This window comes from Pseudopipra pipra, chromosome 16 (assembly GCF_036250125.1).
Source record: "Pseudopipra pipra isolate bDixPip1 chromosome 16, bDixPip1.hap1, whole genome shotgun sequence".
NCBI lineage: Eukaryota > Metazoa > Chordata > Aves > Passeriformes > Pipridae > Pseudopipra > Pseudopipra pipra.
The window spans coordinates 3,978,600-4,001,322 of record NC_087564.1 but is presented as its reverse complement, the minus strand read 5'-3'; the positions used below and the strand labels follow the sequence as shown (position 1 = coordinate 4,001,322).

The following is a 22,723-nucleotide window of genomic DNA, read 5'->3' as shown; positions in this document are numbered from 1 at the left end:
AAGGAAGGAAACCTGTGCTTCCTGAATTATTTTCATATGATCCAGATGTGAAGGAAGAGTCGAGAAAAAATAAAACCTTGCACCCCATCATTAGGGGTATTTTTATACAGAAACATGTCTCTCAGAACTCTTATTTCCACTTCCATGACAGTGGAAACCATTTTATTAACATATTCATTATAGAAAGTATCATCTCCATTCTACAAATCAGGTCCTGAAACGGATCTGCTCGTTTGAAACTGTTCACACATTTCAGACTAGGTCTGCCAGAGATGATCCATTTAAAACCAAGAACAACTGCAAAACAGGTTGTCAACTTAAATTTATGTTATACACATAGAAGGGTGAATCCTTAATAATTAAAACATACTTTTTACAAAGCTGTGGTTTTTACATCACAATTGATGCTCCTACAAGAGTTTCCAACAGGGTTCCCAACAGACTAACCAGATATGTTTAGTTCTTCTTTCCAAGGTTTCCCAAGGCTTGATTTAGCCCAGTGGAAAAGGTTTGGGCCAATACCTCATCCTGGAGACATTTTCATTGGTACCCATTAATGCCAGAGTTACAGTGTTTGGGTCACAGCCCACAGACAAGAAACCCAACTGACCCTCTGTCACTGAGCCAACCCGAAGCTGTACTTTAAAACATGAAGTTTTCACTACAAACTGTGCCTGTCTGATATGCCAAACAATGGTTCCTGAAATAAATGAAGCAACAACTCGTGTCACGACAGCAGACACAGCAGCAGCTGTAACAATATGCTCCCAAAAAAATGCTTGCACTTTATTTTTGTAAAAAAGTCAACGCCCTTGATCCTTAGTCAGGCTCTTTTCTTTTAATTTAAAATAGTAGTAATGGAATTTTAATGAATTGGATTTTATACACTAGGAATTAAAATAACCCAACACATTATATCCTTTTAAAAGTATGTAATTCATTTGCAATTATATCTTATGAAATAATAATATCTTTTAAATAATCAGTGCAAATACACAGATGGTAAACAGCAGGAGCTCCTAAACAACACGGACCAGAGCTTAAAATGCTTGTGAAATCTTTGCTTCAACACACAGTTTTGTCAAGAACAGTTCACACAGGAGCAACTGGAAATTGTGTATTCCTTAGCTCCTCTAAAATCCACCATGTCCATGTGCCAGCTGGTGTCATTTAAAGACATCCAACATGTTACCACATCCCAACATCAGGGGTTTCCTGGCACAGGTCTTTCATGGGGAATCAAGCTGCTAAAAACAGCATGATTGTATTTAAGTTAAAGTCCCTTCAGAAACTGTGGGAAAAGTAGGAGAAACACTTCTCTGATATCAGTGATGTTGTTAATAATGAGATAATGTGGCAGCCACAGGACTCTGCAGGTCATTCAGTCTGTGTATGTAAAGCTGTGCCCACATTTGGTTATTCCAGTGAGTGAATTCAGTGGGATTACACACAGCACAGAATTCTATGTCCATCCTACATGCAAGGCACTGTTAGAGACAGATATTCCTGCTTCTCCCTCCTCCTTCCCTCTCATTAAGACACTAAATCCAACCCAAGTTGTAACTACCATCTTACAGTCACTCCTTCTAATTTATACTTAATGAGAAGAAAGTGTTAGAACCCCCATACCCCTCTGAGTAAATACAATGACATGCAGCACACTCTTTATTGTGATACTTGTGTGAAAGTAAATATATATTAAGTGAAACAGGTTCATGCAACAGAAAGAAAACTGTTGCCATCGCGTAAAGATTCCCTTCAAAACAACTTGGGAACTCCAGTCTCATATTAATATAATTTTATGAATTATAAATATTTAGAAGACTACAAATTAAAATAAATTGAATTGTGTTTCCACTCTGATGTCTCAGTTTCGATTTTTATCAGCTTTTTCTCTTTTTATCTATTTTTATGAGATTTTCTTTTCCACGGTACAAGTAGGGCATGCACACATTTAAACTCTATTCCCATCTTGATATATTTGTTATTTTATTTATGCAGAGGTGACAAGATTTATCCCACAGGTTATGAGTAAAAACATATATTTATATTGGTTTTAAATGGATCTTTTCTGACTCTCAAATGCTGACACCGTTGTCTTTAATAAAATTGGGAGTTTGGAAAGCTAACTCTGCAGGGTTTGGGGTTTGATTTTACCTTAATGGATTAAAGCCAGCTTAGGGCAACATGTGATCCAGTCAGTCTTCCTCCGAGGAATATTCTTGGTGCAAAAAGTGAAAATTAAACCTGAAGGCTTGAGTACAAGGTGCGAAATGCAAAACTTCCCTTGTGTTTTCTCATTATCTTCAACTTCCTTGTTAAAAATTTATCAAACCTACCAGTTATGAATATCAAGCACTATCGAAATGCATGAGATTAAAACATCAAGATTCACAGCTTTAAGAAAGTGTCAGCCTGAGAAACTGGATTTCTTCTTCCTGAGTTCTCCATGTTGCTACACTGAGAGGAACATAAAATAGATGTTCAAGGTCTCCAGCCCCATCCAGGACAAAACAGCCCCCAGAGGCTTCTGGAATCAAAATCTAGGCTTCTTTTTATTTATTTCTTGCCCTAATTGTGCAGGCTCTTAGCAGCCTATAGCTGCTACATTTGCTCTCAGTCTGAAGGCTTTTTCCTTCAGCCCCCAGTTGACAGATGTTTTTATTTCAAATACACTACTGAGAGTCCCCCTGCAAGTGAAAGGATGCTCTTGGTGACACACAAAGACAGTTCTGACTTAAAGGCTGAATACAAGGAAAATTTCTAATCTAATTATTTGAAAAATATGGGGGGTTTATATGTATATACTCACAGATACACATATATATACATATTATATACATCTGTTATGTACCTATATATATATATATATACTTGTATATATATATATAAATTCTTGTTTTTAAAGAAACAATTCTCCAAGGATTTAGACACAGCTTTATACAGTATTATGACACATCTAATTTTAATCTCAGTCTTAACAGTGACATAAACTTAGTTTTCTTAGAAAGTGCTTACATAGTAAACAGTATATCCAGATTAAATGCTGGGGTTAAATATATCAAATCTAGCCAGTGTTTGTTGGAATATATCAGTGATAATTTCAAAGATGTTTCCCAAGATCCTGGAGCACAAGACACAAAGCCCACCCTGGAAACAGTTTGTTCCATGGAATTGCACAGAGCTCCACATCAGGTCATATCCTACAAACCAAATGGCTCTGAAATCACTGTTTGAAAAGGAAATTAAAGCTGTCTGAATCACTTAGGCCTCACCCTTTCAATGGAGAGATGTCTCAACACCACGAGATCAACACACTGAAGCCCCAACTTCCATCAGGAATGAATTTCTCCAGCAGACACAAAATTCAAACACGCAGCCATTAGAGGAATAAAGGTTGTAACATTACAAAGGACAAAAATAATACTGTAAATGACAAAATAATATTTTCATGTTATTTCTCACTTCTGTAACAGCTCAGGAATTAAAAAAAAATCATAATCTGTGTAAACTACAGTTTACTCTTGTACTGAAATTATAAATTTTTCAGTTATACAAGGTTATAATTGCTTTAAAGTTTAGGGAACTGATGCAATCTTTTGGGGGGAGTGGCAGCTAAGAACTAACACCATGTGGCAAAAAGTAGTCCTAAAAACAACCCCCTCCCCTCCCACCCCAAACTTATCTATATTTCAGTTCAATCACTTTTTTCAGTCTATTACAATAAAATTTCTAAGGCACTTAGTATGATATGTAATGATAGTCTCTTTTTAAGGAAAAGGTAAACTTCAAATTCCCATTATTATTTAAAAACTATAATATAATCATTTAAATTACCTTGTGACTCCTCCTTTTTTTCCCTAAACAACCACTTAAGAGATTTATTTATTCTGTTAAATTATTATTTTAACCTTTCCACCAGTCTGAAATCACCTGTGGGATGTACATTAATTGTGTGATACTAATAATAAGCAATTCAATAAGCTACATTAAGAAAAACAAACAAACAAACAAACCTTTAGGACACTTCTTTAAACTAGATGAGTTTTGTGCTCAATCTAAACTTCAAACTCAATGATAACCCCTGTTTAGGTTCCTGGTATTTCTGTGAGGGGCTCAGATGATGACCTTCAATAAGGTTTATTTCTGGAGTGTGATAAACTGCACTGCTGAAGGCTCAAAGTATTAATGCAATTACTACTATAACTCACTCTGATTATTTTTCTTCAGATGTTCAAACACACACAGAACTTTGCAGGGCCAGTTCATGGAATACTGCAAGGCAACAGCCTTGTACTTCCATAATTCCAGAACCATGTCTGATTATGACTTTGTTCATGTCTTTCGTGACTCCCAAATCACGTGTGGTAATGTCAGAAGTATGCAATTAATACATCACACCAAACATATATTTCATTCCAGTACTTGCAATAGGGAATTCCTAAGTGGTTTCCTTTGCCAAATAAACAGAAGAATGTTTCACCCACCCAGCCAATGAACACTGGCTTCTACTCTCCAACACTGAAATAATAATTGGAATTTAATGGAGGCATCTTAAACCCCTATAAAGGATGAGAAATGAACATCCCTATAACAGATCATCCAGTCTGCTGGAACACGACAGGGCTTCCCCCTACTAAGCTCAGCTGTTGCTACTTCAGGCCTGGTTTCCCCTCTGTTTAATATTAAAATAAGCCATTAAATAAACTTTCCAACCAGTCTGCTTCTGCTCTAGGAGAGGTTCATATCACCAGTGAAGTTAACATTGTTAATAAAACTTTAAAGCACCAACAGGAAGCCTTTCCCCAGGATGATGGCAGCCTCTGCCACTGAAGGAAGGCACTGTGGTACCTTCCCATTTTCCTGGTGTGTCCTCCCAGGGGTTTTACTGATGAACTCTGTTGACACATTTATTTCTATTTAACCACTGCATAGGCCATGTTCATTAATCAGATCTGTTCTAATACATCTACCCAGAGCCAACACAAACTCCAACACCACGTCCCTTGCAGCTGAAAAGTAGTTTGTAAGTGCTGGAAGGAAGACAGTGAAGACAGAGGAACACCCAGACAGAGAAGATCTATCCTGAGCTAAGTAAAAAAGGTAAAATCACAGGGATGTAGCAACACCTGCAGCAGCTGTGTAGTGCTCACAGACTTGAGAGAGAAGAAGGGAAGTGCTGTGCACTGAGATGCTCTCCCATCACACAAACAGCTAACCCAAGTGGTCAGAGGCTCCATTTCACCCATCATTCTTTCCTCCTGTCAATGCATGAATTATGAGTGTGAGCAATAACTGTGGCATCACCACAAGTTCAAGTCATTATCACTCAAAGAAACTGTCCAAATCTTTGTGGAGTGTTACTGAAAGAAAAGCCAGTTTTGTTCTCTTACAATGCCAATACAACGTTTTCCAAGTGAAGCTCGAAAAGAAAGAAGAAATGATTGTGGAATTGACCATTTTACTTTCCTGCTAGTACAGCTCTCAAACAAAAATAGAGACAACGTATTTCTTAAATTATTTAAATATGTTTATAATTCATACTAAATCAAAGAATATTCTTGGAATTTACTTTTAGCATTAGAAGCTGCTGTTCAAACTTTTCAGATCTGGCAGTGATTTTATAAGCAAGTTCCTCACCTGTCTACTTCTGCAGTTTATGTCCCACCTGGATCTGTTTTATGAATGCCAGTGGGCTTGAAATATCTACTGCATTCCCTTCAGCTCCCTTCCTCTCCTTCGTTAAACACGTTCTTGACACTTTTTAGGACCTATAGTGCACTCACATAAAGAGAATTTATGAATAAACATGTTAGATGAGCTCCCACTTACCCAGACTCACATCAAAATGCAGCAGCAGTTAACATCCTTAGTTTCAAAGTTGGGTGAGAATTCCCCATGGAATATGCATTGTGTAATGTTTGACACAAACCTAACATTCCTTCCTGATTTACAAATGTGTTCTCTGAAAAGTACAAATAAAAATACACAACCTTGCAATATAACTTCATGAAATGCTGGCATTAGCATCCATGTGTTCCTGAGCACTGTGAGCTGCATCAGCTGCTTGGCTCTTTACAGATTCCAGGCAATCACAGCTATGTACATTTGTATTAAATTAATTTATCAACCATGCTGCTCTTCTGCTTTATTCAAAACCCATTTCCATGTGACTAGAGGAGGCTCTCAGTGATTCTATTTCTTTCCATCTGCAAAATCCGTAATGTAAAGATTAAGTCATTTTTAATTATAAAGTAATAACAAACTAATGGTATAATTTATGTTGTAATCTAATTTGTCATTTGAACACCGTAGAAAACAACAGTAGCTGCCAAGCAAGACAGTCTAGAAAATTGTTGTAATACATATTTAGATAAGTGAAACCTCATCATACTATTCCAAATTAAGAATTTATAAGGAATACAGAACAAATGTCAACAGCACAGCAAACACAATAGCACACAGCTCAGTGAAAGGGAACTGCAGACAACTTGGGTAAAAATAGTTAAAAAGTCAATTAGCTTCCCTCTATTTTTCAAAATGTGTCTTTCCCTCATATTTCAAACCACTTTCAGGCTCTGCATTCCAAGGGTGAGGGATACACGGAGTTAGTGGTAAAATTCATCCCAATGAGAGACACCTGCCACCCTTCCAAGCCTCAAAATGAGGTGGGATAAAGACCCAGCCCAGTGACATATCTTAAACTGATGGAGGGTTGATTTTTTTTTGCATATATAACATTTTCTATGGCCTCTGTTTTTAGACCCAGCATTCAACTGTAAATTATGCGCAACAATAGAAATTATGTTCCTGCTGCTTTGTGTGGGTTAGAGGTATGTTTGGGCACAAAAAGAGACTGAGGTGAGATGTATGAGGAGTTGTGAAGGCAAAAGCATGAAAAGCAGCACTTCTAAGCGAAAACAGAGTCTGAAAATACCTTTTCATGAAATCACAAAGTTGCATTAAAAATTACTTTTTGGCAATTATTAGAAACTTGTGCATCCTAGAGCAAAAAGCTGCAGCTGATTGTCCAGTGGAGTGTGTGCTCATCAGTACCAAAAGCACTGGCCATAAGACAGGATTCTGACCATCTCCTAAGCTCAAATCTGTTTAAATTTAAAGCATATCTATGCCACAAACCACAAAACAAACAAACAGAAAAACTCCAAACACTCAAAGTATAAAAACAACTGTGGCAAACATCACATTGTATCATTTTGAACAGTTTCCTACATTCTTACATTAAGAAGTAAAAGGATTAGACAAGATTTAGGTTAACAAACAAAAGGAAACTACAAAATATTTTATTTCCTTATCCCAAAACTACAACAAGCGAAAGACTTGAAGAAAAATAGCTCAGGGGATTTTATTTATGTGTGTATTTGCACATGGAAATTAAGATACATGTTATATTCTCTTTATCTCCATTAACATACTGACATATACCTCCAAAAAAACCCCAAGAACAAAGCATATTTTTTTAGGAGGTTTGATTACTTATTTCACTCTGCAACGATGCAGGAATAAATTGATCAATGACACTGCTGAGTATCACAAAGTACTGGGTGTACTTGCCTGATTCAGTGTTCAGTCAAGTAAGTAGAAATCAAAGAATGTTGTTAAGATGTTAATCAGACCTTTGCCCTTCACGTTCAATACCACAACTTTGTTCTCTAAATTCCTGGAAAATCTCAAGGTTTTGTTTGAGAGAAAAAACCCTGAAACTTTCATGCTGATTACAGACTTGGCTATTTTTTTAAAATGTATTCAATTACACAGCCAAAATACATAGCGAGAAATGCCTGGCCCGTGGAACTGGAAAAGCTTCAGCAGAGTGTAAAATTCAGTCTCCTTCATCTCTAAAGAGTTGGCAGGGGGCCCTCCAGAACACAAGAGTATTTCTTGGGCAAAGTGAGGTATGACATTCAACAGGATGAAGTGCCAGCTCCTGCCACAGCCACCCCTGGCAGCTCCAGGATGGGGCAGAGGGGCTGGAAAGCTGGAAAAGGCCCTGGTGGTGCTGGTGGCAGTGGCTGAACACGAGCCCAAGGTGTGCCCAGGGGGGCAAGAAGGCCAATGGCACCTGGCTTGGATCAGAAATAGTGACTGTCCCCTGTGCTGGGCACTGCTGAGGAACCTCCAGTCCCCTGTGAGTTCTGGGCCACTCCCAAGAAGAAAACTGAGGAGCTGGAGCAGGTTCAGAGAAGGGAACGGTGCTGGGAAGGGTTTGGAGCACCAGGAGCAGCTGAGGGAGCTGGGGAGGCTCAGCCTGGAGAAAAGGAGGCTCAGGGGGGACCTTCTGGCTCTGCAACCCCCTGACAGGAGAGGGGAGCAGGACGGGGGTCAGGCTCTGCTCCCAGGGAACAAGGGACAGGTTTAGAGGAAATGGCCTCAAGTTGCATCAGAGGAGGTTTAGTTTGGATATTAGGGAAAAGTTCTTCACTGAAAGGGTTGTCCAGCATTGGAACAGGCTGCCCAGGGGAGTGGCTGAGTGACCATTCCTGGAGGGATTAAAAGAGTTGTAGATATAGTACTTGGGGATGGTTTAGGGGTGGGCTTGGCAGTGCTGGGTTAATGATTGTGCTTGATCTCAAAGATTTTTGGCAACCTGAATGATTCTACGATTCTATAAAAGGGTAAAAAAATAAACATTACTGGAGTATTCAATGAGCTACAAGGAAGAAAGTGTGCTTTTGTTTATACTTCTCAATAAATACAGAATCATTTCTGTAATAAGCTTTGTTATTTTAACACGTTCACTTGTGCCTTTTGCTACCACCTTTGTCATGAGGAGGAGGTATCAGAATTATCATTCTTGATACTTCTGACCTTTTCAGTATTCAGTTATGTTTAGATTCACTGTCAGTTCCACCTCTTCTTCAGAGGTTACTAAGGCTGTAACCAAAGAAAAATGTGAATTGCCAGCAAGTCAAATTACAGAACATTAATAAGGTCAAAGCAGTACAGTTTATTATCATCTTTCACAGAATACATGAAACATTAACACTGTGTTACTTCATTCTCATGACAATAATTGTTAAGAGACCTTCCTGTGCAACTTATTCTCATTACAACTTTAAAATTACATTGTGATTTGTAATCCTGTAGCCCTCTTAGAATTTGTCTCTCTCTAAATATCTTATTTCAAAATGCGCTGAGCTGCACGTGACATAATATAACATGCTTTATTTGTACTTCAGAACTTCACTGAAACTAATGGAAAGCAGACTAAAGCACATTAGCAGGAATACTATAAGTCAGGATGCCATTTTACATGCAAATGCAGGGAAATCTTACAGCACCTTCCAGTAGCTAAAGGGGCTCCAAAAGAGCTGGAGAGGGACTTTGGACAAGGGCCTGGAGTGACAGGACAAGGAGGAATGGTTTCAAAGTGAAAGAGGGCAGGGTTAGATGGGATTTTAGGAACAAATTCTTCCCTGTGAGGGTGGGGAGGCCCTGGCACAGGTTGCCCAGAGAAGCTGTGGCTGCCCCATCCCTGGAGGTGTCCAAGGCCAGGTTGGATGGAGCTCTGAGCAAGCTGGTCTAGTGGAAGGTGTCCCTGCCCATGGCAGGGGGGTTGGAACTGGATGATCCTTAAGATCCCTTCCATCCCAAATCTCTCTGTGCTTCTATGACTCCGTGAAAAGCTTTCAGCACTACTGCAACAGGAGACAAAGTTTTCTCTCCCAGTCCACATTGCAACATAAACTGCCCAGCCCAAACTGTACATTTCTCATAAGTTAATATATTCTTACAAAAGCTAAAGAGTTTCAGGATTACCCAGTCTGACCTCTGAGATAGCAAGGGATGGATATTCAGCTCGGTGCTAGGAAATACATCCTATATAACACCAACACAAGTTGCAGACTGAACTCTGCGTGCAATAAGCTGAACATTAACCTCAATTTGCTCAGCAAATATTCATAGAAGCTTCTAAATTATACATCATATATGGAATACTTTCCCCTGAACAATAAAAATATCCTTGCTTTTTACTCAGAGCATCAGTGTTTGAAAGCAAAACTATAATTGAAAGCCATTTATTTCCTACACACTGAAGTGAGTATACAATGCTTAAGTGCTGGTATAGATGCCTTTTGTGACCCATTTATGAAACACAGAAAGTGTGTTTTCCATTTTGAAGAAAAACCCCTCCTTTCTTTTGTTTGTTTTCTTGGTTTTTTTTTATTCATTCTAACTTTTCAGATTTAGCAAGTTCTATTGTGAGTTCAGGTAGACTGCACAATTTAGAAGCTCCAAATAAATGGGGACTGAGTAACTCCATATTTAGAGGACCTTTCATGTGTTTCTTGGTCACAGTATCTATCTTCTGAGCAGGCATGAACTGCTTGAGCTTGGAATAACATTGCTTTAGGGAACACTATCCTGTTCTACTATGAATCCCCACCTCCTGAAATGAAAGCAGGGAAAAGCAGAAGAGTAAAATCAACAGGAAGAAAGCAGAACACTCATATTCTATTTTTAGGTACCTACATTTTTCTCAATGGACTACACAGACTTTATGTAGCTTGAGTTGGAACCTAGAAAGTAATAACCTCTCATCTGCATGACAGTAAAATCCCAATCACTGCACTTCAGTTGTTCTCACCCTCATTTTCAGTTGCTCAGAACAACCACTTTGGATTAAGACCTTTCTAGAATTAGTGACACAGCCTACAGTTATTCTGCTTGACATGCCCAGAACTTTCCATTCACACACAGACAATCCTTCCCAGCTTTTCCACACTCTTGGACAATATCCAGTCATCAGCCTTGCCACTTGTTATGTGACTCCTGGAAGAGCAAACAAACAGCTACACACACTGTATACAGTGAAATACTCTTAGTGAGGCTTCCTGACAGACAAAGCTTCCTGCTTTGCCTCCTACTCTGTCTCACAACTACACTCCTCCCACCTGTAGTACTCCTTTGTGAGATGCATCAGTAAAATGAGCTTCCACTTCTTTTGAAGCCAGATCACCAACAAAATTTGAACTAGTTGAGTGAACCCAAAAATAAGGATTGGACAAACAAGGAACAGAAGGCCAGGACTTGGTAAAGCACTTCTGCTGTTGGAACAGCCAATATATGGTGCAACCACAATCCAAGGCTCTGTGCACTGAACAATTACACATAAAGATGTTCTGAGAACTATCAGTGTCACTGTGGCAACGAAAACCATTGAGGATTAACATGTTTTGGGTTTTTGAGAAAGACTAGATAAACAAGTTCCAGACTGCCTCCTGCACAATAAACTGTAGTAGCTCTTTCCTCCTGAACTCAGTCACTCAAGCTGCCATTTCTAACAGTCAGATGAAGGGGGCTGTCAAAACCAACTGATTTTATAAATGTACAGTAATTACATTCATGAGATAATTGTAAATCATAAAAAACTACTCACAAAGCTTCATTACAGGACCGATTTTGTAATTAAAGTGGAACAACACTTTGGGTGTGACACAGCTGTTTCTGAACTCTGCAGCTCCCACAGGTCATGTAAGCAACGTGAGCACATCCAGCTAAGACACATTCCCCCCCTCTCTGAATAGAATCAATGCACATGGACAGATTCTGAGCTGAATGCTTGGAATTAGAAATTCTTTCATGGCAACTGGTCAGAAGTTTAGCCAGGTCATGGTTTTATTATGGACATATAAAATAATTCTATTGGCACATTAGAATTAAACTACTCACCTGGGAACAATCAAAATTAATTTCTTAGTGTAACTATGGGATCCTGTTATTTCTGTTCTTAGCTTTAAAGCATGTGATGCACTAAGAGGATCTGAACCAAAGATCTACCCAAAACTCTGTCCTAGTATTAATACATTTGCCTTATATTGACTCACATAAAATTGTAAGAAATTATGTCAGACTCTGTTAGACCATTTTCATGTCAGCTCCTCTGTGCCAGTGAGTAACACCACTATCCACTCTATTTAATAGTCATTTCTTGTAAGTAGCTTCTGTTGGCATAGCATATACAAATAAATTTTCCTTTTCTTTTTAAACAGAGTAGTCATATTACCTGAAAACTCACAATTACTATAATTAGCAATGCCTTTTAATCTGGTTTTCCCCGAAATTCCAAAAAAAGCTTTTACTTTTCTGAACTGTATTTTGGTTTTCACGATCTGAGTCCGTTGCTTTTCATGAAATCAAGTTAATTGGAGCCCTTCTTTAACACACAGGATAAATGGCTGGTTTCTTTAACAACAGAAACCCACGTAGAACACATAAAGCCAGTTCGTTCAGTGCCAGCACACTGAGCAAACGTGAACAAAACCATCAGCACTTTACATTTCTTGCAGCTCTGCCACAATGTTTTACATGGTAAAGAAAACCTCTCAGTTCCAAACTGCCCCTGAAATACAGAACAGACAATGCCTGGAAAACTCTGCCCAAAGCTTGGTGTGACCAGAGGGGGATTTTTGATTGCCAGGCTTAGCCAACAGCTTGAAGGTGGTGAGAAATTGTCCCTCTCCTGCCTCCCTGAAAAAGTGCCCAGGCTGCACTTTCCAGCAACACCTTCTCAAAAAGCCAATTTCACTTTCTGGAGGCCCAGAACATTCCCCACAAGAACTTAAAATAGGGCCAAGAGACAAAAAAAAAAGTCTTTTGGTAAAATAAAACCAAAGTACAACAGTTAATAGCGCAATTCCTTGTTTACAACCCTGCTCACAGCTCTTTTCTGAAGGTCTTTTAGAATTTAAATGGGCTGCGTTATGGCACAATGAAAAAACAGAACTACCACAAGGCCCTGCTGATTCAAAGAGAAATGAGACATCAAAATGGGAGCAAATTTTTACAGTTACATTGATAAATTGCCTGAGCATTAAAAAACTATTTGTCTGCTTTTATCCATTTCTATGATAAAATATTTACACCCACATTCAAAAGAGTTTTACACCTGAAAAGCACAGTGCAAGACAAAATATTACCTAATATATAAAAATTCTAATAGCAAACCAAACCCAAATTTATGCTTTTCCATCCAACTCCTCCCAGGAAGCACCTTAGCAGAGAGGAGCAATGTGAGAAACAGGAAATTAAGGTCTAGGGGGTTGTTGGTTTTCTTTAAATAATAGTCTTAAATAAAATGAGACCCTTGAAGAAGATTTTAAGTATTCAAAAAAGACAAAGGTATTATATTTACAATTCTGAGTATTTTCACTTATTTTCTTTTCCTCATAAACAAATTAAATAGACTTTTTCCAAACTGCTTCCAAATTTTTCAAAGATTATAGAGACTTGTTAAATAATTCTAAGAACTTTTTCCATTGATATCAGATGATCCCTAAACCATGTGAGGAACAGTAGAAATAAAAGGAAATCAATTCAATGTTTAAATACGCATTCAGAGTAAAAAACTATTTCTATTAAGATTAAAATAATAATATAGAATTATATCTAAAATTATCTATAAATTTAGATATATACATTATATATAAAAATATATAAAAATATAAATTATATATAAAATGGAAATGAAAGTAAGATATAAAATTATTGCTATTAATATAAAATATAAAAATTATGTATAAAATAGAAATGAAAGTAAAATATAAAATTATTACTATTACATAATATATTAGGATTAAATTAATAATGTAAAATTAAATTATACATGAAATTATATAAAAATTTAGATGTATGAATGATATATATTTTTATCAAAAATATAAAATTTATATAAATTTAATAGAAAATAAAATAAATTGATTGATATAAAATATTTATATAAAAATAGAATTATTGCTATTACATCGTATGTTAGGATTAAAAAAACCCTCTGTTAGTCATTTTAAAAAATAAATTGTGTGAAAAAAAAAAAATGCCAATATGGAAACCGAGCCTGCCAGTCCCATGGCCAGTGGACTGATGGGGAGCAGGGAAAAAAATGGTCAAATAAATGAATAAAGACTAAAATCAATGAATACAGACACCATCCTGCATACAGGGCATACACGTGGCTATCTGAAAATACCTTTATTTTCTGACGTTTCCGTATTCCAAGAGGTATTAAAATGTGTATGTGCTTCAATGCAGAGGGTGGGGAGTGTCACAGATTTAGTATAAGAGCATCACTTTAAAGTTAAGTGGTTTGAAGCCCTTTGATTCTAATTTCACCTGATTAAAAGCACCTCTGTTGTCCCAAGCTCACTGCAGGACGTAAATCATAACCAATACAGAACTGTACACCCCCCCCAATGCATATGTACCACGTCCCACACAAACAGGTCCAAAACAAGGTAATGTGGAGTTGAGAAATGCATTCTCCAAATGGATGAATTCTGACAAAAAAAAAATCAAAAAGGGCAAGAGATGGAGGGGAGAGAGAAAGCAAAGTGCTGATTTCTCTACATATGAAATATTAAGTATTAAAGGTGGTATGTTTTAACAATTACAAACCCCAGCAGCCTTCAGTGAACTCCTATTTTTGACCAACTCTCAGGTATATTTTCTGTGTGCTCTTCACATGGAACTGGCATATTAATTAGAATGAGATCATCCAGCCTCATCTCAGATTGCCAATGCTATCTGAGGGCTGGACAGCATCCAAATTTCATTTCAATATATCACTTTGGTATTATAAATGATAAATCAATATTTCTAATAGTTTTCCATTCTAATGTATTACAGTGGAAATAAGCCAGCATAGCCTGCAAGAAATATGCAGATTAAAAAAGGTCATACTTCGAGCATAATGAAATGCAATTATTATTTCTTGTTAAATGAAACTTGGAGGCAATTGGTCACTGAAATCGAGGGAAATTCGAGAGGAATTTGAAAAATTAACATAATTTTGAAGTCAATCCAAAAAGTAACAGGTCAGCAAGTCGACTCAGTTGAAAAAAAAGAATGTTCATTAGCTTTGAGCAAGGTAGAGGAAGTGAAATGAACTCCCAAGAATTCAAAAGGCATAACTAAAATGTGTGTGCTCAAGTTCAGCACATAATGACCATAAATCAAGAGAACATCATACCATGAACTTACGTAACATGGTAATAAACACATCCATTATTTAACTCTAGGGAATAATTTATGTATTTTCCCCACCTTGTCTACGTGCATTTAACTCAATTAAAGTTCTTGTCTGCTGCCTTTCTTTTTGTTGTGTTTTTTTTTTTTGTCTTCAAGATTGTAACAGTAAAATGTACCTGACTGACAAGACACAGAATAGGAAGAAAATATTCTGCCTTATTTAAGTGGTCAAATTAAGGTAGTGAAGCAGAGTGCTGTACCATGCATTTGAGTGTATTTCAGATATTTTTTTTTTCAGTAAGACTATAAGAAAAAAATTCAAACAATTGCAAAATAATTAGTAGAATAAAAAAATAATACCATTCCGTTTCTAAGTGCATTATCTCCCATTATAAACACATAACACCAGCTGCAAAACACTTTTCCAAGGATGGTGCTACTCAATATTTATTGAAAGTATATACAATTCAAACCAGGAGTTCTTATGATTAATTAGGCTAATTTTTAAACTTGAAAGAAATCTATTCAAATCTTATTTAACATAATGCAAAAATGGCCAATTCCATTAAAATCAGTGCTGGAAATCTTGCATAAGATGGGACTGAAGTTGTCCTATTGAATTCCAGAATTTACCTAACATATTTGCTTCATAAGTAAGCAAAATCAAATGTGTATCTCATGAGTCTGCTTAAGAAACAAGGTAAATCCTACAGGAAAGTTGAGCCATCAGATCTCAGAATGTTAATAGTCGGAACTGAAGTTTAAAACTTAAATTGTTTGGAACATAACTGTGTAACTTGCTTACAGTGGAAGACCAAAGCATGGCCACAAATCAGTTCTTTACAGACCACACGTGACACAAATGGAAATTCTCCCAGTTTCTAAGAGATGTTTAGCCTCTGTAAGTAACAAGGAATTTGGGTTCCTTTAATTTTATTTTTAAATGGTGAACTCCATTTGCTATTGTTGTAAAGAAATTATAGATAGCATCAAGTCAAAATTAACTCAAAACTACCAGTGTCATATTGACTGCAAATTGCCCACCAAGATTAATCTTTCTGATATTCACAGAGTGGAGACAGGCCTGAGCAACAATGATCTTAAAATATTCCCTGATCATGTGCCTTGGGTATGAAAAGATGGGTTTTGCCTTTTTTTTAATCTCTGTGGGAGCTTTTTTTTTTTCCCAAGTGCATTGTAACTCCTGTGAAGAATAAAAATAATACAGCTGCTTTATGGCTTTCCTTAGAGAACATAAACCCTTAATTTTATTATAGCCCATTGTTATGAAAATTGGAACTTATTTAAAGCAGTGTGCATTTGAGTGTAAATCCTCAATTATGAAACACTGCTGGCAAAGGTGTAGGCAGATCCAAGGCATCTGCTGGTTACAAAGACAGCACCTGAGACAGGGGACTGAGGGAGAAAAGAGGGGCAGAGAGACACAGAGAGGAGCTGCAACACCCCCAGGCCCTGATGGCAGCCCCCAGTCCCCTCACGGGGTGTTTGATGCAGCAGGAACTGATGTGCAAACTGCAAAGTATCATTTGGTTTCTTGCTAGGACAAACTCATGGAATTTTCTTCTTCATCTGAAGTATCCTCCCTGCAGAGCAGCCCCGTTGTACAGTGATCTGCATGAACAAGGCCCACACTATCTCTTTTTTGCTCCTGGGAACATTTGTTTTTCTCTTGTTCCACACGGGAATCGCATTCATTCAGCACAGCTCAAAGTACAGGGATCAAAACTATTGCCCTTAAAACACACCAACCCAACAATTCCCAAGACTCCAAACTCTTAAGTTACTTGTCCATTAAAGAACTGGGCAGTTAGTTCAATGGTTTTTCTCTGCCCTTCCATCATGTTGGGGATGAGGATGTTTAGGAAAGCACTGCAGAGAGATGGACAGAGACTGACAGAGAGACACACGCTGCTCTTGTCTGGAAAATAAAGTACTTTAAGTCTTCTACATTACCAACTCATTGTCTTACCCACATTCATCCTCAGCTTCCAAATAAGTTCTCCTGATAAGACCTAAATAGTTTTTTTGTAGATACTATTTATTTATACATTAGCATTCCAACTTCCTTCACACTAAATCACACCTGCTAAGTATGAGACATCATGTGAGAATGTTTTTGTGATTGTTAGTAAGTCCATAAAGTGGGTTCTGGTAAAATGCATTGTATCTCACAATAAAGGTATGACTACACAGCGATTTGGTTACTCCAAAGGCATAAAAACAATCCTCTTAAGCCTCCTCTCTTCTGAAGACTATTGATTTTAAAAATACCAAAGTGAAACACAATTTCAAGTTCCACAAACTTGAAGCGTGGGGGTACCTGTTTCTGAGGAAATGCTGGGAAGCACATCTGAAGATCCACCTGGTGAATCTCTCAAAAATCCATGCCTGGCATTCCAAGCTTTCCTGCCCACTGGTTTGAATGCTGTATGAATTAGATTAACTGTCCTGATTATTCAAAGAAATTTAGCTTAACGACCTGCAATTACTTTAATGGCTTTGAAATTCAGAAGGTAAGAAGGTACTATGTTTCTTTAAATGAACATTAAATATAAAATGTCTCTGACTGACTGTCATGAAAACCCAATTTTATTGCCATTTAAATTATTCAGAATCAATATCAGGCATTAGCTATAGTTAGGAAGCTTATGAAGACAGAGGGATCTAAAAGCGACCTTTTTTAATACAGAATAATGACACACTATTTTGAAAGTAACAGGCTATTTGCTATGTATCACTGTTTCAGAAAGCAGTATCTCCATCTCTTTTAACACTAAGCCATAAAAAGAAAAATGGACTGAAGTTCATCTTTGATGAGTTTGTGCTTAAGCTCATTTCCCCACTTTGATTATTGAATTTTCCAAGTTCTGATGAATGTCATTTATATTCCAGTGCCATCGTGTGCCTCCAGTCAGAGGTAGTAAAACACTCCCAGCCCTTCCACACACAAAGTGTGCTAGGAAATCTTCCAGGGCAAGTAAGAAATCTTGAAAAGCTTAAATTAATAAAAAATGCATAATATTGGTATGCAACAATTCTCAACAGTGATTTAAAAATAGCTTCAGTGGTGTTGCTGCTTAAGGAGACATAATTTCTAAAGAGTAAAGAAAACGCATAAGGAATGATAAAGCTGTAGAATGCATTATATGTATAACCCAATTTCATTCATTTTTCTTTCCAGTTCAGAATAGTTAAAATCCCAGGTGGCACAGACAGACCATGAGATCCCTCACACAAACTCCAAGTAACAACATGTAGCACAGGGAAACTCAGAAAACTAAAATACAAGCCCAGTGTAATCAAGAGCTCCTCACTAAACACACAAATGAGATTGTTCAGATGTATGTTCAAAGCTACTCAATTGAAGCACCTCCCAGCACAACTTCAGCTAAATAACTACATTGTAGGATACCTATAAATAGATACCTAAAACCCATCTGTTAGACTCCAGAGGTTTTCCTTCTCTTTTGAGGAAACAGTGGGAAGAGATATTGTATTTATTAGCATTTATATATAAAACAAATATTCTAAATAATTATATTATATAACATGTTATTTTTTCCTAAGTTAAAGGCACATAAAGTCATCAAGTGCTTGGGTCCTTAACCTCTAAAAAAACAGGGGAGGAGGATGAATATCACTGAAGTCTCACATTGTGAAAAGGCAAAAGACCACTGCAGGACAACCCTATTTTCATTAAACTCTGGTCTTGCATTTCACCTATAAATCCTATTACATGGGACCCATCATATACTGGGCCAAGCTGCTAAAAATCTGTTGGGAGACATCAAAATATCTCCAGGCAATGTATTTTTAATAGCTGTGAACCAAAAGCAATTCCCATCGACTCCCACCACCAGTCCTGGTTGACTCACACCCTGGAAATGAAATCACTTACATTTACATATGCAACTTTAGGCACCTGATTTTGATAACTTTAGTCTGAGAGTTTGAGCTCCACACAGAGCTATTGTATTCAACGTTGCTGGCACCTACTCAAAATCCATACTGCATTTATTAATTCAAGTCACTCACAAAGTTTCTCCCACCTTCTTCCAGCCCACTCCTAAAGTTCCAGGTTAGAATTAATTTCAGACACATTTCCATATGAAATATTTTTTTTTCCCCATCAGCACCCTCTAATTCCCCAAATAGCATTAAGAAGATAGAGCTGTGATATTTTTTTTTTCACAAAGTAATCATTATAGTGTGTAATAACTATAGTAGTAGTAAAACCAATAAATAAGAGCATTGAAATGCAAACAGCACTTTACAAGTAATTTTGCAACAACAATTTGCCCTTCAGAAGAAATAAACTGTGGCTGTTTGTGGTGCACCACGGGTCATGAACCATCAGCTGCACACATTTTAAACAGAGAAATTACAAGGCTTTCAAGGAAAATAGAGTTGTTCTGGGAAACATTTCAACAGATTCATCCACCAAATGAGCAGCAAGTACTTCTGTGGGACACTTTCTGTGCCAACACAGGACTGTTCTGTGTTCCCAGGGCACGTGAAACACTTTCCAAATAACAGCACAAATCACACGCCATGAGAGCACCGAATGCAACATTTCAACTGCTCAGGTGTAGCAAAACACCTGGGCTTTACAAAGCTCCTAATTTATAAATGTGGGGGCCTAAAATAAGAATTAAAAATAATTAGTAGCTGTACCACCACAACGCCTTGGGATGCCTTATAAAAATATCCCATTTGGGCAGGATCAAGGTAAAAAGTACAATTTCTACTCCCTCTGGGATGAACTTTTGGATTAACTATGGTTAATATTGTTCTTACATTTTGTGGGATTTCTTAATAGAAATTTCTAGAGAAATACAGGAATTATAAACAGTGAAAACTTTCAAATAGGTTACTTGGAATCACGGAGCCACTTTAATTGTACCTGAAATTTCATGCTAATAACTTTGCCCAACAGCAAAAACCAAACTCCAAAAACCAACTCACTGCAACAGCTCACTGTCCTCCTACAACCAATGTCACATGCACCAGATCTGTATTTCTATTTTCTCCTTCTTATAGCCAATAATTATTTCCATTTTGCCTCCAAGGGAAGCACAAAAAAATAACTTGGAATCATAAAAACTTGTCAAAAAAAATGATGTGCATTCACACAAACTACATTTTTTTGCCTACTATTAATTTCTATTTCAGTGTAATACACTGAGAAATGCAAGCATGCAGTTTGGGAGCCTGTATTTAAAAGCAGCTTGATCCCACTGTATACACATGTACGTGAATATTAGGGTTAGAAAAGAGAACAAGATGATTTTAGCACAGAGGGAAAGTCTGCCCCATTTCATCAGTGCTCTTTGAAAATGGAGTATTTTCAACAAAACTGACAATAGAATGGAATAAATTACATAGGAAGTTTTAAAACTTAAAATGCCTATCCTAATAGAGATTATTTTGAATATATTGAAGATCAAAGCTACAAATAACTGATTTTGAAAGTTCTGGTCATTTTCTATTCTATAAAAAGACCGTCAGGAAAGGAGAGTTAACAACAATGACAGGGCTAAGAAATCGTGGAGTAAAGATGCTGGTTCCTAATTAAGAAAAAAGAAAAAAAAAAAAAAAAAAGCTATTTTTAAGAGAAGAGCCTTTCATGGTGAGAGAATGTTGGGCTTGCTTCCAAAAACAATAAAAAGAAATTTACTGCCCCCTCCTGGGCTGGTAAAACAAGTTACGTTTTCTCTCAAGTCACAAAACTGCAACTTTTATTCATTAACAGACTCCATCCACGGAGAAAGTTGGTGGAACAGGGGATGACTATGGATGAGATGACTGCTGGAAATTAAAAGCACCAAATTCAAAACAGGAAGCTAAAAACTTCTAACTGTTTCCTCAGGATTGTCCTCAACTGTATCTCTTTTATGGCAAAATGGTAGAAACACAAGAAAAATACAATGTGATGATGTAAGGAAAAAGCTTAAGCTGTCCTAAAAAGCATAAGAATTTGTTTATTTATGTAAGTTAAGCTGGTGTTGGTTTTGTTTAGGGGTTTTTTTTGTGTGTTTGGGTTTTCCTTTTTTGTTTGTTTGTTTTTGTTTGGTTTGGGGTTTTGTGCCTTTTCTTTCCCCTCAGTGTTGGTTGTGGGTTTGTATTTTGCATTGTGGTGTGGTGGGTGTGTGTATGATTATGAATCCTTATTATTCAACATTTTAAGAAAATGTTGAATTATTTGGTTTTCTTAAACACAAAAATGTAAAATGCCAACTGATCCTGCCAACAAAACCTATGTATTACTTCACTTTAAGAACTATTTGAAAAAAAAATAGCCCATGCTAAACTTGTAATAAAATAACATAAATTGGAAGGAAATGAGTTACATGGGCTTTGAAAAATGTTCATAAAAAGGTTTTATACTTAAAAAGAAAACACTGTGACTATATTTACAACCTACTTTTAGACAACAGTTGCATAAAAATCAATATTTGTTGGCACCAACTGGAGTAACGACTGATAAGTCTCTGTGAAATGACAATAACAGAAGAGAAGCAGTTCAAAAAGACAATGTACAAAAATGCCAAAATGAATGAGCTGAAGGGCCTAGAAAGCCAAACACAGCAAGGAACCTTTTCAGAACATGAGATCACAGAAACACAGAGTATGCTGAGTTGGAAAGGACCCACAAGGATCATCCAGTCCAACTCCTGGCCCTGCACAGGATCATCCCCAGCAGTCACCCCCTGTGCCCCAGAGGATCATCCAAATGCTCCCTGAGCTCTGGCAGCCTTGGTGCTGTGCCCACTGCCCTGGGGAGCCTGGGCAGTGCCCAACCACCCTCTGAGGGAAGAACCTTTTTCTAACATCCAACCTGACCAACTCCAGCCACTCCCTGGTGCTGTCCCTGGTCCCCCCAGAGCAGAGCTCAGTCCTGCCCCTGCCCAGGACGTTGGAACTGCACTGAGGTCTCCCCTCAGTCTCCTCCAGCTGAACACACCAAGTGCCCTCAGTGTCCTCACACAGCTTCAAATCAAGGCCCTTCCCCATCTTTGTTCCCCCTCTTGGGACACTCTCTAATGGCTTCAGATCTTACACTGGGATGCCCAAAACTGCCCCGGTGTTGCAGGTGAGGCCACCCCAGGGCAGAGCAGGGTGGGACAATCCCCTCCCTGTCCCCAGGCAATGCTGTCCCTGATGCCCCCAGGACATGGGTGGCCCTCCTGGCTGCCAGGGCACTGCTGGCTCATACTCAAGTTGCCACTGAGCAGGACCCCAGTGCCAGGGCAGGATTAGCTCATACAGCTGGTACGAGTGGCACAGCTTTGCCTCATCGAGTTGGCATCTGACCTTGTCAGTGCTGTGGGTACATTTCTGTCAGGTCAAAATACACCTAAGTACTTCTCAAATTATTTGGCACAAACGTCCTTCCTGCCAACAGCAAATCTGCCTATTTTTCTGCAGTCTGCTTGGTATTTATTGCCACAGATTTACAGGCAATGCAAAGAAATCCTGTTTTCGTCTTGATCCTTTATGCTCTTCTTGGAGCATCAGAAGGTGACAGAGTCGATGATCTTGTCCAAAATCCTGTTGAAATTTGTTTGTCTTGTCCTTCTGGACTATTGTAGAAGCAGTACCCACTGATCACTGCACACGGTTTGTCCCTCTGGGATGAAAATTACCTTTATGCTGGCACATGAAGCTGTGAAGCCCTTGCCCTGCACCCCCCATCTGTGCTTTTCCAAACCCCCTC

At 37.8% G+C, this 22,723-nt stretch overlaps 1 protein-coding gene across 30 annotated transcripts in view; it reads right to left on the bottom strand.

The window, feature by feature from the left end:
* Window positions 1-22,723, bottom strand: part of RBFOX1 (RNA binding fox-1 homolog 1) — a 1,150,020-nt gene that overhangs the window by 468,713 nt on the left and 658,584 nt on the right. Inside the window, exon 1 of one of the 30 annotated variants that reach the window (XM_064672761.1) lies at window positions 17,327-17,371. The exons of the other annotated variants lie outside the window; for them this stretch is intronic. Coding sequence (XP_064528831.1) covers window positions 17,327-17,356 — 30 coding nt within the window. The 5' untranslated portion in view covers window positions 17,357-17,371. Of the gene's footprint in view, window positions 1-17,326; window positions 17,372-22,723 lie in introns of those variants that run through there. 30 annotated transcript variants of the gene reach the window in all.